General features: G+C 55.3%; 1 protein-coding gene across 1 annotated transcript; it reads left to right on the top strand.

Moving 5' to 3' along the window:
- The first annotated feature begins 4,058 nt into the window (after positions 1-4,058).
- Positions 4,059-12,226, top strand: NFKBID (NFKB inhibitor delta). Its single transcript, XM_029065257.2, has 12 exons — positions 4,059-4,324; positions 5,584-5,684; positions 9,432-9,471; positions 9,600-9,832; positions 9,952-10,154; positions 10,334-10,439; positions 10,518-10,664; positions 11,205-11,256; positions 11,360-11,517; positions 11,640-11,756; positions 11,900-12,064; positions 12,176-12,226. The coding sequence occupies exons 1-12, from the start codon at positions 4,114-4,116 to the stop codon at positions 12,224-12,226; spliced, it is 1,584 nt and encodes a 527-aa protein (XP_028921090.1). The 5' UTR covers positions 4,059-4,113.
- Positions 12,227-12,696: the final 470 nt, after the last annotated feature.

The following is a 12,696-nucleotide window of genomic DNA, read 5'->3' as shown; positions in this document are numbered from 1 at the left end:
GCCGTCCTGCCCCCAGCCCCGGCTCCAGCCTCCGCCCCTCAGCCTTCCCACTGTCCTTCTCATCACTACTAATTAGGTGTATACCCTGAGCCGAGCGCTGTACTGGGTGCCTACTGTGGGCAGAGCGCTGTACTGAGGGCCTGCTGTGGGCAGAGTGCTGGCCTATGTGCTTACTATGGGCAGAGTGCTGCACTGGGTCCTTATCGTGGACTGTCAATCAGTCAATCAATCAATCATATTTATTGAGCATTTACTGTGTGCAGAGCACTGTACTAAGTATTTGGGACAGTACAGTGCAGAGTACTGTGGGCAGAGTGCTGGCCTAGGGGCCTACTATAGACAGAATGCTATACTGAGCTCCTACTGTGGCAAGGCGCTGTACTGAGCACCTACTGTGGGCAGAGGGTTATGCTGGACTCCTACTCATTCATTCATTCATTCATTCAATAGTATTTATTGAGCGCTTACTATGTGCAGAGCGCTTACTATGTGCAGTACTAAGCACTTGGAATGTATAAATCGGCAACAGATAGAGACAGTCCCTGCCCTTTGACGGGCTTACAGTCTAATCGGGGGAGACAGGCAGACAAGAACAATGGCAATAAATAGAATCAAGGGGAAGAACATCTCATAAAAACAATGGCAAATAAATAGAATCAGGGTGTTGTACATCTCATTAAACAAAATAAATAGGGTGATGAAGATGTATACAGTTGAGTGGATGAGTACAGTGCTGAGGAGGTGGGACGGGAGAGGGGGAGGAGGAGAGGGAAAGGGGGGAGAAGAGGGTTTAGCTGCGGAGAGGTGAAGAGGAGGGTAGAGGGAGCAGAGGGAAATGGGGGGGAGCTCAGTCTGGGAAGGCCTCTTGGAGGAGGTGAGCTTTACTCCAGACAGTCAATCAATCAATCAGTTGTATTTATTGAGCTCTTACTGTGCAGTACTGTTCTACGAACTTGGGAGAAGACACTATGACAGTTTTTCTGTGGTATTTGTTAAGCACTTACTATGTGCCAGGCACTGTACTAAGCATTGTGGTAGAGATCGATTAGACTGTAAGCCCGTCAAACGGCAGGGACTGTCTCTATCTGTTGCCGACTTGTTCATTCCAAGCGCTTAGTACAGTGCTCTGCACATAGTAAGCGCTCAATAAATACTATTGAATGAATGAAAGTTAATCTGGTTGGACACAGTCCCTGTCTCACATGGGGCCCACAGCCTTAATCCCCATTTTACTGATGATGATGACGATGATGATGATGGCATTTGTTAAGTGCTTACCATGTGCCAAGCACTGTTCTAAGCACTGGGGTAGATACAAGGTAATCAGGTTGTCCCGCATGGGGCTCAGAGTCTTTATCTTCATATTACAGATGAGGTAACTGAGGGCATAGAGAAGTTAAGTGGCTTGCCCATGGTCACACAGCAGGCAGGTGGCGGAGCTGGGATTAGTACCCATGTCCTCTGACTCCCAAGCCCGTGCTCTTTCCACTAAGCCACGCTGCTTCTCCAGTGAGAGAACTGAGGCACAGAGAAGTGATGTGACTTGCCCCAGGTCAAACAGTGAGCAAGTGGCAGAGCTGGGATTAGAATCCAGGTCCTTCTGAGGCCTAGGCTCGGGCTGTTTCCATTAGGCCACGCTGGTAGCTACGTTCCCTGCCCACAACAAGTTCACAGTCTCGATGGGGAGGCAGATATTAATGCAAATAAATGATGGATATGTACATAAATATTGTGGGGCTGAGGAAGGGGTGAATAAAGGGTGCAGATCCAAGGACAAGGGCAATGCAGAACTGGTCCCCAACCGGGGACAGAGTGCTGGGCTGAGCAGGGAAGCAGCATGGCCTAGTGGAAAGAGCACAAACCTGGGAGTCAAAGGACATGGGTTCTAATCCCAGATCTACCACATGCCTGCTGTGTGATCTTGGGCAAATCACTTCACTTTTCTGTGGGGGAATTAAAACTGTGAGTCCCATCTGAGACAAGGAGTGATGCCACCTGATTACTTTGTATCCCAGTGCTTAGAACAGTTCTTGGCACATAGTAAGTGCTTAACAAATACCACAATTATTATTATAACCTACTTTGGACAGAGCTCTGTAGTGGGTGCCTAAGCTCTGTAGTGGGTGCCTACTATGGACAGGGAGTTGTACTGGGTGCTTTACGAGGGCAGAATGCTTTACTAGGTGTCTACTGTGGGCAGAGTACTACGTGGTTGGGAGCATACAACAGAAGTGAAAGCTAGAATCTCTGCATTCAATAAGCAGGTGTAACGGTAACTGGCCTCCAGCCCCACCCCACCACTCCTCCGGAGGCTGTGGTTAGTTGTAGTTTTAGTATTATTCAAACAGTGGTATTTGTTGAGCACTTACTTTACTAAATCTTTGGGAGAGTGCGATAAAAGAGTTGGTAATAACAATAATAAAGTATTTGTTAAGCACTTACTATGGGCCAAATCCTGTATTAAGCACTGGGGTGAATACAAGCAAATCGGGTTGGACACAGTCCCTGTCCCACATAAGGCTCACAATCTCAATCTCCATTTTCCAGATGAGGTAACTGAGGCCCAGAGAAGTGATGTGACTTGCCCAAGGTCACACAGCAGACAAGTGGTAGATTAGCATCCATGACCTTCTGACTCCCAGGCCCATGCTCTATCCATTATGGTAGGCGTGGTCCCTGTCATCAAGGACAGGGAAGTAGCATGGCCTAGTGGCCAATCACTTGCTGTGTGACCTTGGGCAAGTCACTTCACTCCTCTTTACCTCAGTTCCCTCATCTGTAAAATGGAGATTAAATACCTGTTCTACCTCCTATTTAGATTATTAGCCCCATGCCGGGTAGGGACAGTGTCCAACCTAATTAACTTGTAACTACCCTAGCTCTTAAGACCAGTATTAGACACATAGTAAGTGATTAACAAATACCATGAAAAAGGATTTTACAGTTTGAAGAGGGAGACAGACCTTAAAATAAATTACAGACGGGAGAGGGAGCAGAATATAAGCAGTGTGAACACAGGTGCCTTGGGATTAGGGGACGAGTGAGCATGAAACTACATAAGGGCTATAGTATCGTTGTTATTATTATTATCTTCATCATCATAATCTCTATTATTGCTGAGGGACCTGGCTAGACCCATTTACGGGATGCAGGCTGGAGGAGGGGAGAAACCCCCGGGAATAGAGCATGGGCCTAGGAGTCCAAAAGACCTAGGTTCTTATCCCACCTTGGGTAAATCTCTTAACTTATCTGTGCCTCAGTTACATCATTTGTAAAATGGGAATTAAAACTGCGAGCCCCATGTGGGACAGGGACTCTGTCCAGTCTGGTTTCATCTATCCCAGGGTTTAGAACAGTACCTGGCAGATAGTAAGGCTTAACAAATACGATTTTTAAAAAAAGTTGGCTGGTGCCCGGATCATCTTTCTACAGAAACCCTCTGGGTATGTGACTCCCCTCCTCAAAAACCTCCAGTAGTTGCCTATCAACCTTCGCATGAAACAAAAACTCCTCACTCTCGGCTTCAGAGCTCTCCATCACCTTCCCCCTCCTACCTCACCTCCCTTCTCTCTTTCTATTGCCCACCCCATACACTCTGCTCCTCTGCCGACTCGGCTCCTCTGCCACTCACCTTCTCACGGTCCCTTATTGACATCTGTCCCGTCGTCGACCCTGGCCCACGTCCTACCGCTGTCCTGGAATGCCCTCCCTCCTCACATCCGCCAAACTAACTCTCTTCCCCTCTTCAAAGCCTTACTAAGAGCTCACTTCCTCCAGGAGGCCTTCCCAGAATGAGCCCCTCCCTTTCCCTCTGCTCCTCCTCCCCTCCCCATTCCCCCTTCCCCTCCCCACGGCACTTGTTCATACTTGCATATATTATTTATTACTCCATTTATTTTGTTAATGACGTGTATCTCTCTATGATTCTATCTGTCTTGCTGATATTGACGCCGGACTACTTGTTTTGTTTTGTTGTCTGTCTCCCCCGTTTAGACCGTGAGCCCGTTGTTGGGGAGGGATTGTCTCTGTGGCCGAATTGTACATTTCCAAGCGCTTAGTACAATGCTCTGCACGTAGTAAGCGCTCAATAAATGCCTTTGAATGAATGAATGAATGAATGCCATCGTCAGAGGAATGACATCAGGGGGCGGAGTCGAGGCGGGGCCGCAAGAAGGGACTCTTAAGCACCTGCCGGCTTGGGAGCCCGAGACCGGGGGACTTCGAGTCGCCTCCGCGGGGACCCGGACAGAGAGAGCGACGCTGGCGCAGCGCAGAGGCCGGGGGGCCCCGAGGGGGCTACAGCCTGAAGGTCGGAATTCCAGAGGTGAGTGACGAGTCAGGGCGGCAGAGGATTTCGTCCCATTACAGACCAAACGGCGGTGGGAGGAGGAGGGAGAATGTGTGTCGGGGGGTCCATTTGTTGTGAGGGAGGAGGGTGAGAGCGGAGGACAGAGTTGGGGATGAGGATTTAGGGAATATTGGCGAAGAAGGTTTGGGTGATGATTTAGGGGGAGGCTGAGGAGGTGGAGAGGATTCGGGTTGAGGCTGGGGTGTGATTTGTGGGGGGAGACTGAGGGGCCCGAGGGACCTGAGGCTGAGGAGGGGGTCATCTGGGGGGAGAATTTGGGGGTGAAGCTGAGGAGGGAGTGAGGCCGGGGAAAGGAATCCGGGGTGAGGCCGAGAAGGGGCTAGAGTTTGGGGTGAGGGTTTCAGGGTGAGGCAAGTAGGGGGTGAGGGTTTGGGGGTGAGGGTTTGGGGTTGAGGGTGTGGGGATGAAGCTGGGGCGGGGGGATGACGGGGGGATGACGGTGGGGAGAGGAGCGGGGTGGGGGAGGGGGAAAGCAGAGAGCCCAGGTCTCGGTTCGCCTCTTGGCCGGTCTTCCGAGTCAGGGTTCCCCCGGGTGGGGCTGCCGGCAGAAAGAGGGGGCTGCCCCAGGTCCCCATCAGGAGACCCCCCCGGGCGGGCAGTCCCCGCGGCCAGGGAAACCCCGGCTGAGAGCCACGAGCGGGGATTCCGCGAGGCCACGCGCCGCCGCCCGCCCCGCCCCGCCCCCGGGGAACCGGACACCTGGTGCGGGGCGGGCGAGGACAAGGAGAGGGAGGCGGTGTCGGAAGATTCCCCCGCGCGGGGCTGATGGCACCATGACGTCACCGCCTTCTTTCCGACCCCCTCCCCTTCCTCCTTCTCCTCCTCCTCACCCTTCCCCCGCCCGCCTCCGCCTTAACCCTCTCCCCGCCGGAGAAAAACGGGCCTCTCGGGCGGGGGGCGGGGCCCCGGCCTCCCCGGCTCTTCCGTTTCCACGACGGCAGGGAAAGAGGCATCACGGAGGAAACGGGGAGGCGCGGGGGAAAGCGCAGGAGGCGGGCGCGGCGCACGGAAGGACTGGCCCAGAGCGGGCCGTCCCGACGCCCTTTTTCCAGGCCGGAGGGAGCCGACTCCCCCGTCCCGCCTTCCCCCGAAAGACCTCGCCCCCAGAGGAGAGTCCTCCCTCCCTCCCTCTCTCCCTCTCTCCCTCTCTCTTTCCCTCCGTCCCTCCGTCCATCCCGCCTCCCCGCTTCTCTAATCCCGCGCCCTCCGTGCAGGCTGCAGGGCGGAGCGGAGCCCCTGTCCGTCTACGACGGTGAAGAAGCTTCTGGAGCAGCGCCGGCAGCAGATGGGAATCGACTATGACCCGGCGGCGCCGGTAAGGACCCGCTCCCCCGGAGCGCCTCGCCCGTCGGCCCCGTGGGAGCGGTCGAGGGGGGCGGTTTGGGAAAGAGGGAGCGGACTAAGGGAAGTCACCCCACCCTGGCCCCGGGGCGGCCTGGATTTTGAAACCAAAAATCCCGGGAAGGACAATTCATCCCTGGTATTTGTTGAGCGTGTACTGGCTGCAGAGCCCTGGATTACATACTCGGGAGAGTACCATACAGTAGAGTGGGTAATAGCAATACTATCAGCATTTATTAACCTCTTACTCTGTGCCAAGTACTGTTAATAATAATAATAATGTTGGTATTTGTTAAGCGCTTACTATGTGCCGAGCACTGTTCTAAGCGCTGGGGTAGACATAGGGGAATCAGGTTGTCCCACGTGGGGCTCACAGTCTTAATCCCCATTTTACAGATGAGGGAACTGAGGCACAGAGAAGTTAAGTGACTTGCCCACAGTCACACAGCTGACAAGTGGCAGAGCTGGGATTTGAACTCATGAGCCCTGACTCCAAAGCCCGTGCTCTTTCCACTGCGCCACGCTGCTTCTCCAAACGCTATGGGAGATATGAGGTAACCATGTCGAACACACAGCCCCTCTTACAGCTGTGTGACTGTGGGCAAGTCACTTCTCTCTGCCTCAGTTCCCTCATCTGTATTAAGACTGTGAGCCTCACGTGGGACAACCTGATGACCCTGTACCTACCCCAGCGCTTAGAACAGTGCTCTGCACATAGTAAGCGCTTAACAAATACCAACATTATTATTAAGTAGGAGGGAGAATAGGGACTGAATCCCCAGTTTACCGATGAGGAAACTGAGGCACAGAGACATTAAGTGACTTGCCCCAGGTCACACAGCATGCTAGTGGCAGAGCCGGAATTAGAACCCAGGTCCTCTGACTTCAAGATCCATGCACTTCCCACTAGGCCATGCTGCTTCTTGTAGTAGATATGATCGCTGCCCACAAGAAGCCTAAAATCTAGTGGGGGAGACAGACATTCAAATGTCCTGGCTGGATTATTGTGTCAGCCTTCTCTCTGATCTCCCTTGCTCCTGTCTCTCCCCACTCCAGTCTATTCTTCATTCCGCTGCCCGGATCATCTTCCTGCAGAAACGCTCTGGGCATGTCACTCCCCTCCTTAAAAATCTCCACTGGTTGCCTATCAACCTCCACACGAAACAAAAACTGCTCACTCTGGGCTTCAAGGCTCTCCATCACCTTGCCCTCTCCTACAGAGAAGCAGCGTGGCTCAGTGGAAAGAGCACGGGCTTTGGAGTCAGAGGTCATGAGTTTGAATCCCAGCTCTGCCACTTGTCAGCTGTGTGACTGTGGGCAGGTCACTTAACTTCTCTGTGCCTCAGTTACCTCATCTGTAAAATGGGGATTAAGACTGTGAGCCCCACGTGGGACAACCTGATTCCCCTGTGTCTATCCCAGCGCTTAGAACAGTGCTCGGCACATAGTAAGCGCTTAACAAATACCAACATTATTATTATTATTATTATCCTACCTCACCTCCCTTCTCTCTTTCTACTGCCCGCCCCACACGCTACGCTCCTCTGCTGCTCACCTCCTCACCATCCCCCTTTCACACCTATCCCGCTGTGGACCTCTGGCCCACGTCCTACCGCTGTCCTGGAATGCCCTCCCTCCTCAACTCCACCAAACTTTCTTCCCCTCTTCAAGGCCCTACTGAGAGCTCACCTCCACCAAGAGGCCTTCCAAGATTGACCTTCCCCTTTTCCCTCTGCTCCCTCTCTGCTCCCCCTCCACCCTCTGCTCCCTCCCCCTTTCCCCCTTTTCATTCAATAGTATTTACTGAGCGCTTACTGTGTGCAGAGCACTGTACTAAGTGCTTGGAATGGACAAATCGGCAATAGAGACAGTCCCTGCCCTTTGACGGGTTTACAGTCTAATCGCCTTCACCTCCCTTCAGCTAAGCCCCCTTTCCCTCTGCTCCTCCCTCTCTCCTTTTCCCCCCACAGCACTGGGCTCATTTGTATATATTTTTATTAACCTATTTATTTTGTTAATGAGGTCTACATCCCCTTGATTCTATTTATCGTGATTATGTTGTCTTGTTTTTGTCCATCTGTCTCCCCAGATTAGACTGTGAGCCCGTCATTGGGCAGGGATTGTCTCTATCTGTTGCTGAATTGTACATTCCAAGGGCTTAGTAAAGTGCTCTACACATAGTAAGAGCTCAATAAATACTATTGAATGAATGAATGACATAAATTAGAGACAAGGAAAGTGACAGAGTATAAAGATATGAACAAACTGCTTTCGGGCCGTGGGAGGGGTGAGTGTCAGCAAGGGTGATACAGAACAAAGGGAGAATAGGCTGGGGAAATGAGAGGTCAGTCGGGGTAGGCCTTCTGGAGATGTGATTTTAAGAGGGCTTTAAAGGTGGGGAGAACGGTGAACTGTCGGATATGAAGCGGAAGGAAGCTCCAGGCAGGAGGGAAGATGGGAGCAAGGGGTCCATGGTGAGAGACAGAAGCTCGAGGCCCAGTAAGTACGTCAGTGTTAGAGGGGTGAATTGTGCCAGTGGGAAAGGAGAAAAGTGAGCTAGAAGTGGAGAGCTGATGGAGTGCGCTAAATCCGAGGGTAAGGAGTTTCTGTTAAATGAGCAACCACTGGTAGATTCTGAGGCATGGAGAGATGTGTGAAGACTGACGATTTAGAAAAAATGATCCGGGCAGCAGAGTAAAGTGAGGACTGGAGTGGGGAGAGATAGGAGGCAGAGAGGTCAGTGAGGAGACTGATGCAGTAGTCAAGGGAGGACAAGATAAGTACTTGGATCAGGGTAGTAGCAGTTTGGACATAGAGGAAAGGGAGGATTCTAGTGATGTTGTGAAAGTAGAACCGACGGGATTTGGTGACAGTCCGAATAAGGCAGATTGAATGGGAGAGACGAGATGAGGCTAATGCCATGGTTGTGGATTTGTGAGACAAAGAGGATGGTGGTGTTGGGTGGAGGTTGGGGTTGGGTGAGCAGGGAAGGAGTTCTGTTTTGGTTGTGTTAACTTTGAGGTGACCGCAGGACATCCAGGAGGCCTTCCCAGATTGAGCCCTCCCTTTCCCTCTGCTCCTCCTCCCCTCTCCATTGCCCCTACTCCCTCCCTCTGCTCTACCCCTTCTCCCCACAACACTTGTGTATATTTGTACGTATTTATTACTCTATTTTATTAATGATGTGTATATATCTATGATGTTATTTATCTATTTTGATGGTATTGATGCCTGTCTACTTGTTTTGTTGTCTGTCTCCCCCTTCTAGACTGTGAGCCCATTGTTGGTTAGGGATTGTCTGTATCTGTTGCCAAACTGTACTTTCCAAGCACTTAGTAGAGTGTTCTGCACACAGTAAGTGCTCAATAAATATAAATGAATGACATCCAAGCAGAGATGTGGCAGGAGCAAATGCGAGACTGCAGAGAAGGAGAGAGGCCAGGACTGGAGAGGGAGATTTGGGAATCATCCTTGTGAAGATGGTAGTTGAAGCTGAGGGAGCAAATGAGAGAACTGAAGTGGCCCCAGAAATGAACCTTGAGGGACTCCTGCATTTTGGGGGTGGGAGGCAGAGGAGGAGCCAGAGACAGAGACTGTCTGGGAAGGAGAGACAGGACTAGAACCAGTGTTGGTGTGACTCAACTGGGGGCTGGAGATTTGGGGTGGGGGAGGGCAGATACAGAACCTCAGTTGGCTCATTTCTCATTCACCTTCCTCAAAGGGACCGATGCCGACTTCGTCTGGCAACACCACGGGAACAGGTGAGCATGACAGGACCTGGATCTTTCCTTCCCAACCTCGCACCCACCCCTCACCCCGCTTTCCCCAGCGCCCCATCCCTTCCGGCCACGCTGCGCCTCCCCCCTCCCCAACTCTTCTCTTTCCCCAGGCAACAGGCCGTTCTTAGACTCCGTGGAGGCCGCCGGAGAGAGTCTGGGGATGGGGCCTGGCCCCCCTCAGCTGCCTTCGTGGGACCCCGATTCCCACGCCACATACCCTGACTGCCACTACCACTGCTCCAGCTCTGCCCAGGCCTACTTCTCTGGCCCCGGTTCCGGACTCAGCCCCCTACCAGACCGTGGGGGCTACGGACCCCTCTTAGGCCCCCCTGAGGACCTGGAGGTGAGAACAGAAGTAGGGGGAGGGTGGGATGCAGCCACTGAAGCGTGCACGAGCGCGCCTGACTGGCCGGGGGTACAGGGTGGAAGAACCGTCGCCTTCACTGTGTCCCACCCCCACAGCTCCCAGCTGACTCTGCTGGCCTCTGCCTGGACCCCACTCCACCCTCCAGTTCCTGGGGAGGCTCTGGGCTGGGCCCCACACAGTTCTTCCAGGCCCCACCCCAGGACACAGGACCCGGCGGTCAGAGCCTGGAACAAGCCCGCGCGGAGGTGCGGGGCTTCGGACTAAGGCGGCTCCTGCAGCAGGATGAGGAGGGGGACACGTGAGTGGCTGCGTGGATGGAAGGGGTTGGGAAGGGGTCCCGCCTGGAGGAGTCCGGGAAAGGGGGTAGGAGGGAGGACCTGCCTAGGAGTGGGTGGGGTCGGAAGGGGGTTGGAGGGGGGATCCATCTGTTGGGGGTGCAGCAGCCGCTCATGCCCTCCGGCCCCTTGCCCCTCCCAGGCTCCTGCATCTCTTTGCAGCTCAGGGCCTGCGCTGGCTAGCATTTGCAGCGGCTGAAGTTTTGCAGAGCTGCGGCCAGTTGGACATCAGGGAGCACAAGGGCAAGGTAGGGGCTTGGCCGGGTCGGGTCGGTTCTGGGGAACGGGGGCCCGGCTCTGGCCTCTAATTGGTCTGCCCCCGCCAGACCCCACTGCTCGTGGCTGCAGCTGCCAACCAGCCACTGGTGGTGCTGGACCTGCTGCTCCTGGGAGCGGAGCCCAACGCCACGGACCAGCGCGGCCGCTCCGTCCTGCACATGGCAGCTGCCTATGGGCTCCCCGCCGTCCTCATGGTGAGAAGCATTCATTCATTCATTCATTCATTCATTCAATAGTATTTATTGAGAGCTTACTATGTGCAGAGCACTGTATTAAGTGATTGAAATGACCTGAAGGCTAGAGCTCAGGCCCGAGAGTCAGAGGGCCTGGGGTCTTGTCCCGGCTCGGCCACTTGTCAGCAGGGTGACCTTGGGCAATTCGCTTGACTTCTCTGGATCTCAGTTTCCTGATCTGTAAAATGGAGATTGACACTTGGAGCCCCACGAGGGTCACGGATCGGGTCCAACCTGGTTTAGACTGTGAGTCCTTCATTGGGCAGGGATTGCCCCTATCTGTTGCCGAATTGTACATTCCAAGTGCTTAGTACAGTGCTCTGCACATAGTAAACGCTCAATAAATACTATTGGATTAATTAATTAATTAGCTTCTATCTACCCCGGTGCTTAGTTCAGTGCCTGGCACAGAGTAAGCGCTTAACAAACACCATTAGAAAAAAGGGTGGGGCTGGGGGCGGGGCCGGGAGACCACCCCTTTCATCATGGCCCTTCCCCTAGGCTGTCTGCAACTCGGGGGTACCGGTCAACCTGGAGGCCCGAGACTTTGAGGGTGAGCTGGGGGGACGGGGGTCTCGTGCGGGGAAATGGGGTTATCGTGCAGTGGGGAGAGGGATCTTTCTTGAGGATGACCATTCCCAACGTCCGCCACACAGGCCTCACCCCCCTGCACACCGCCGTCCTCTCCCTCAACGCCGCCCTCTGCCCGCTGGATCCGCCAGCCGTGGCCCCGGGCCCCCTGCCCCCGCCGGCCCAGGACAGGCTGACCTGTGTCCAGATGTTGCTGCAGATGGGAGCCGACTCAACCAGCCAGGTGTGCAGGGTTTGGGGAGGGGTGGGGCCGGGATCCGGGGATTGGGGACGTGGTGGGCCGGGGCCTGGAGCCCGGGAGTCGGGGCCGGGCCTTAATTCCTCCCTCCCACACGGTCCCCGCAGGAGATCAAGAGCAACAAGACGGCCCTCCACCTGGCCGTTCAGGGGGGAAACCTGCCCCTGGTGCAGCTGCTCCTGGACCTGCCTGTGCCTGACCCGCCCGCCTTCGTCAACATGAAGGTGGGGGCCGGGGCCAACCGGGGAAGGGGCTCCCGTCGTCGGTCGGTCTGTCCGTCCGTCTGGGCGCGTGTGGGGGTCCGCGTGCGGGTGTGTGCGCGCCCCACCCCTCACCCCCGCCCCCTCCTCACTCCTCCGGTCCCCAGGCCCACGGCCACACGGCCCTGCACATGGCGGCCGCCCTGCCCCCCCAGGCCCCGCGGGAGCCCATCGTGCGGCGTCTTTTGGCGGCCGGCGCGGACCCAACGCTGCGGAACCTGGAGAACGAGCAGGCGGCCCATCTCCTGGGGCCCGGGCCCCAGGCCGAGCCGGTGAGGACCCCCCGCCCCCGCCCCCCGACGTCGCGTCCCGCTCCCTCGCCCCCTCCCCGCCCTCGCCCGCCCCGACGGCCGTCGCCTCACGGGCCGTGTCCTCTTTCCCAGCTGCGGCAGCTGCTGAAGCGGAGCCGGGGCCCGGCCCCCGTGTCCTCGTAGGACGTCGCCCTCAGACCCGGACTATTTTTTCTAGTCCCACTCGTTGCCTTCGTGGAAGGACACGGCGCTGGAACGGCCGTCCGGCGCCGGCTATTTAATATGCTAATTTATTCTAATTGAGCGGCCCTCTCCTTCCGCCTCCCCCTCCCTCCCCCCCCCCCCCCCCCCCCCCGCCGCCCTCGCCCCAACGGGCTCCGGTTCCGTTCGCCGGCCAGCCGGCGCTGTCCGGAGTCGGGGTGGGGGGACGGAGGGGACATCCCCAGGTCGGGGAGCGGCCTGAAGTACCCCAATATTTGGGCTCACCCCTATGTTTACTCCCTCCATGAGGAGGGGGTGATTTATTGACCGAGGACAAAAGAAGTGCTCGAGCTTCCTCAAGGGGCAGGCTGCTCGTGCCCCTAAAATGGAGGTCCCTGTCCCGGCTCCCAATTTCCTTCCGGTAAGGGGGGAGGGGCCCTTCCTGATTTCTG

The sequence above is a fragment of the Ornithorhynchus anatinus genome, chromosome 5 (assembly GCF_004115215.2).
Source record: "Ornithorhynchus anatinus isolate Pmale09 chromosome 5, mOrnAna1.pri.v4, whole genome shotgun sequence".
Lineage (NCBI taxonomy): Eukaryota > Metazoa > Chordata > Mammalia > Monotremata > Ornithorhynchidae > Ornithorhynchus > Ornithorhynchus anatinus.
This window is presented reverse-complemented; position numbering and strand designations above follow the sequence as displayed.